At 39.7% G+C, this 5,729-nt stretch overlaps 1 protein-coding gene across 1 annotated transcript; it reads left to right on the top strand.

Moving 5' to 3' along the window:
* LOC119409735 (protein S100-A1) lies at positions 1-419 on the top strand. The gene is made up of 2 exons (XM_037676636.1): positions 1-138; positions 255-419. The coding sequence occupies exons 1-2, from the start codon at positions 1-3 to the stop codon at positions 417-419; spliced, it is 303 nt and encodes a 100-aa protein (XP_037532564.1).
* Positions 420-5,729: the final 5,310 nt, after the last annotated feature.

Here is a 5,729-nt window from a genome sequence, read left to right as displayed (position 1 = left end):
ATGGCCAAGCCTCGTATAGAAGAAGCCATTAAAAACCTCGTTGAGGCATTTATAGAGCATTCCAACAGTGATTTGAAGTTGAACAAGGCAGAACTAATGACAATGATGGAGAAGGAAATCCAAAACCCAGAGGTCAAAGTAAGAAACACATTTTGTTAGAGTTATGTTTGTTTTTTATTATTTCACCACCAACATGGTGCACTTTTACCTCCTCGTTTATTGAGTGCTAATAACTGAAACTACGTGCTCTTTAGGCAAAACTGTGTGCGGCTGATTTAGACAAGGCCATGGAGCGGATGGATAAGAACCACGACGGAGAGATCGACTTCAAAGAGTATTTGAAGTGTGTGGCCTTCATGGCCTGTCGCTGCTTCCACAAGAAGACGGGAAAGTGCCCAGAAACTCAAAGCTGTCATTAGGATCTCTGGAATAATTCAGTCGAATGTCACTATGTTTGAAATCTAAGGTTTAAATACAGTCATCACAACATATTGTGCGTCTTTTGTTGTCTGTTTTTATTGATTTGTGCAATGATTTAAGAGTGTGGGTGGATTTTAAATTGGTGTCATGAGAGCTGCTGCATGAAAAACATTGTAGATTAGAGTTATTGGAAGGTGGTATACACTCCTTATTTCTACTGAAACTCCCCCTGTGATATAAACAGGTATGAAGGTTAACTCTAACGTATTGAGTTTGCCCAAAAATAGGACAATTTTGTTGCACATTTTGGATTAAAAGTCACATAAACATTTCAAATAGTACTCTACATGCATAATTATGTAGAAGGTAATAACATGTTTATGCATTTTGGGTTAATTAAAAGTATTTTCTTAGTTTGACTACATATGCTTTCACCTTGCAGATCCATGAGTCCATTGTCTCTTTGAAAGTTTTCACCAGCACAGCTCTAATAAAAACATTTATTTTGAAATTTAGTTGTTACTGTAAAACGCCTACAAAACATCCAGCCCCAGTCAAACAACTGGAGAAACTGCATTCTTTAAAAAAAAAAAAAAAAAAGAAGTGCGGATGAGTAGTCTGTGTGACTGCAGAAATTTGGTGTCGCTAAAAGAAGCAGAACACTTGCAAGAAGCTAAAATGAGCAAAATACTAGCTGGAAGCTTAAAAACAACAACAACAAAAAAACAATAAAGCTTCAAGGAGCATAACACTAGGTTGAAGCTAAAGGAAACAAAACACTAGGTAGAAGCTAAAATGAAACTAATGTACAAAAACATTAGCTAAAAGTAGCAAAAAGCTCATTTAAAGTAGCAAAAGTTTAGCTTAAAGTAGAGTCACTACTATGGTGAGCAGGTTTTCTGCACCGTGCAAGTCTGTACAAAATTGTTGCCACACTCTGTTCCCACAGTCTGGGCTAAGTCCTGTGTTTTCATTATAGTTTTTAAAAAGTCTGAACGAGACGACTTAGTTCTGAATTATCCAGAGACTGTGAAGACAGCAGGGAAGGCTCTCATCATCAGGCTGACTGTTGTCCCTCAAACTGAACACAGGTGGGGTAGACCAAAGGTGAAGCAGTTGGTGTTAAATCATGTAGCTGAGTTAGTTACCACTTAAAGAAGGAGAGCATTAGCTAGAGGCTAAAATGGAACAAAACACTAGTTGGAAGCTAAAAGAACTAAACCACTAGATACCAGCTAAAAGGAGCACAACACTAGCTGGAAGCTAAAAAAAATCTACGGGAAGCAGAAGAAAAGCTGGAAACTAAAGGAAGCAACACTAGCTAAAAGCTGACATAAAGTAAAACACTAGCTGGAAGCCCCAAAAAAAATCTACACACTTTGTATAAATTGCAGATTCTACAAGAAAAAAAATATAGCCAGAAGTTAAAAGGAGCAAAACACTAACTGGAGGTAAAAAAAAAAAAAAGAGTAAAACACTAGCAGCTTAAAAGAGCAAAACACTAGCTGAAAAATACACAAAGCAAAACACTAGAAGAAGCTACAAGGAGCAAAATATAGGATACGAAAAGAATCAGAAGAAGCTAAAAGGTGCAAAACTGTAAAGCTAAAAAAAAAAAAAAAAGCTAAACACTTGGTAGAAGCTGGAAGGAGCAAAATACTATTTGGAAGCTAAAAGTTGTAAAACTTTAGCTAAAAATAGCAAAACACTAGCTAGAAACTCAAATGAGCACAATAGGTGGAAGCTAAAATAATAAAAACACTAGAAGATAAAATAACCAATATGCTTGCTAAAAGTAGCAAAAAGATCATTTAAAGTAGCAAAAGGCTAGCTACAGGTAACAATTCAGAGTCGCCACAGTGGTCGTGAGCAGATTTTCTGCACTGTATAAGTCTGCACACGATTGTTGCCACATTTCAATCTGGGCTAAGTCCTGTGTTTTCATTAGTTTTCAAAAAGTCTGAACGAGGTGACCTCATTCTGGACTACAATCCAGAGGCTGTGAAGAAAGCAGGGAAGGCTCTCATCATCAGGCTGATTGGTGTCGCTCAAACTGAACACAGGTGAGGTGAAGCAAAGGTGAATCAGTTGGTGTTAATTCATGTTAGTGGTCAGACCAGGACTGTAAACACTCCTGAATCAACACAGCAACTGTTTAAACAAATCCCAACAACCACAAAAGCAATAAAACTAAAAACTACATTTAAAAACTACTACCAGCTGATCACATGGTTTTGGTTGTCAGCAGCAAACTAGTTGATCCACTCTGAGAAGGTGGTATTTAAGAGACTGAAAACAGCACCTCAGACTGAGGAAGTCTCTCGGATGAGAGACGAAACGTTTCTATATTTGTTTGCTTTGTTTTGTTTTTTGTTTTTTTTGAATGTCCAGAGGACCAGATTTAACTTTTTTCGATTTTTCTACCTGGATTATTGAGCATGCATCAGGATACATTTATTAATGAATAATCCAAACAGGGCAGCACGGTGGTGCAGTTGGTGGATGTCGCCTCTCAGCGAGCAGATCGCCCCAGCTCAAATCCCAGCCGGGGGCCTTTTTGGGTGGAGTTTGCATGTTCTCTCTGTGCAACCCTTAGCAAAGAGTATTTATTTAAGTGTACGACAAGTATACTTATTTTCCACTAAAAATGAGGAAGTGTACTTGAAGTTTACTTTTTATAAACTTTATTTGATATACTTAAAAATAGTATAAAAATGTCCCAATTTAGTCCAAACAAGTATCAAAGCAGTATACTTCTAGTACACTACAAGTATGGTGTGTAGTATACTTGATATACTTATACTTAACTTAAAGTATACTTGCAAAAATCAACTTCAAATGTACTACTTTTTGTTAAGGGATGCGCGGGTCTTCCCTGGGTCCGGTTTCCTCCCACAGACCAAAAACATGCATGTTGGGCTGATTGGTAACTCTAAATTGTCCCTAGGTGTGAGTGAGAGAATGAATGGTTGTTTGTCTCGTTTGTCTCTATGTGGCCCTGTGATGGACTTGCGACCCGTCCAGGGTGTACCCCGCCCCTCGCACAGTGATTGCTGGACATGGGCACCAGCGACCCCCGTGACCCAAAATGGAACAAACGGGTAAAGAAAATGGATGGATGGATGGATGGATGTTTGTTTGTCTCATTTGTCTCCATGTGTCCCTGTGATGGACTGGAGACTTGTCCAGGGTGTCCGCCCGCCTTTAGCACAGTGATGGCTGGACATGGCACCAGTGACCCCTGCAACCCATAAAGGAAGAAGCGGGTAAAGTTAATGGATGGATGGATAATTCAAACATAATTGTCCTTAAAATTCCCTCTTTTTACTTTTTGTTTATTCTGTAGTAAAACAGAATCACTAAAGTGTTAAAAAAAAAACTAAACTTGTTTCTACAGTATCACATTGATCGTGAACCAAACATACAAATGCTATTAAAAAATGACATTATGTCAACCTATGTTCTTTACGTCAGAGAATAAATGAAAATCTAACATTGTTTTATTTGCAGATCTTAAATCATGTTCAGCAAAGGAGATCTGGAGCAGCTGCGTGTTTCCTGTTGAGTCAGTCTGTTTACTAACCAAGTGTGGGCAGCTCGACTGCACGCAGCAGGGCATCCCATGATGGAGTTTGAATTGTCAGCCATGTTAAACATCTTTGGAATGCCTTGAGGGACCGCAAGCGCGAGCTTGTTACACGGAACCACAAACGTTTCTTCTGCTGATTCTCACACAAGGCTTGGAAGCAAACAAATACCAACTTGTTTAACGAACGAGACACAAATGCTGATCACAGCTTGGTGGACAGATTACTGGTGAACTGTTTAGCAGAGTTCACTTTTTGGCTCAGCGTTAAGCGTGACGCATGAAACATGGTTTGGCTTCGTGTTGTTCCTCCTCACTCTCTTCTGTTTGAAAGAGCACACATCTTTTATTTAACACAGGCGCAATAAATTAGAGAAGTCACGTGACGCACAATAAACCAATAAGAAAAACTCAACTAAACAAATGAGAGCATCACAAGACAAAAACGTTTGTAATGTCAACACCCCCACTTGCTCACATTTGGTTAACTCCCTCAGACTCTGTTAATGTTTCAACCAAAATGCATTCTTCATACACCAAACATAAACATTTCATACTTCTTCAACTTCATCTTTGTTGCTGGTTTGGTTAGTACAGCTGCAACCATATCATTAGTTGGACAGTACTGCAGAAAAACTTTTCCTTCATTTACAACTGATCTGACGAAATGATATTTTAGCATCAACATGCTTACACCTTTGCCTGTGTACAGGATTTTTGGCTAAGGATCTGGTCCCCTGATTGTCCTCATAGATCTTAGCTGAATAATCCAGACATATTGAATAACAGTTGTCTTAAGTATAAGCTTAAGTAGCAGCTAGTGCCATGTACTCCGCCTCACATGTAGATAGTGCTACAGTAGACTGTCTTTTGGTTTTCCATGAGACTAATGGACCCTCCTTAATTAGACTCATGCAGATATGAAGGGACGTACAGTGCATTCCTCAACACTGTTTTAAAACTTAACAAATTCAATTCAATTCAATTCAAAAATACTTTATTAATCCCAAAGGGAAATTATTTGTTGTTGTAACTCGTTATCCTCATTTCATTAAGAGATGTTATAGATACTGATGGCTGTAGACAGGAAGAATCTCTTGTAAAGGTACATCCCACAGCGGATCCGAAGAAACTGGCTGCAGATGCCGTCCGATCCGTCCAGACTCGGCTGGCCTCTCGGCTCCCTCGGGCTGTAGGACCACCCGAATGCCGGGCAGAACTCCTACCAGAGCGATGGCCACTCCCCCCAGCAGTCTGCCGAGCTCCTTGTCACTGCAGGCAGTCAACTGCAGGTGCCGAGGGACGATCCCGTCCTTCCGCAATCACAAGCTGAGTTTCCTGCTAGTTCCATGATCTCAGTGGTCAGGCACTCGAGCACAGCTGGCAGGTTGATGAGAATGCATCCACAGAACATCCTTTCAACTCATTTGAGATTTGGGGCTGTAGTTGACATATTATTTGAGCTTTTGAGATGTTATTCAGCTGCTGTTGGTTGTAGAAAGCTGCCCTGTTGCCATGGTTACGCATCATAACAAATGTCCAAATCTAAAAAAAAGTTTCAGTAAAAATCCCTCCAGCTGCACAGCATCCGATACCAGAGGAAACAACCATCCAAAAAAGTGATTTACATCCAGCAAAAGAGGAATTAAAGTTTCCAAAAGCAAAATCTCAGAATGAAATTAACAGAGCTGCTCCAACATGCAGCCACCTTGAGCGGCGCAAC

This window comes from Nematolebias whitei, chromosome 5 (assembly GCF_014905685.2).
Source record: "Nematolebias whitei isolate Nwh7 chromosome 5, NemWhi1, whole genome shotgun sequence".
Lineage (NCBI taxonomy): Eukaryota > Metazoa > Chordata > Actinopteri > Cyprinodontiformes > Rivulidae > Nematolebias > Nematolebias whitei.
This window is presented reverse-complemented; position numbering and strand designations above follow the sequence as displayed.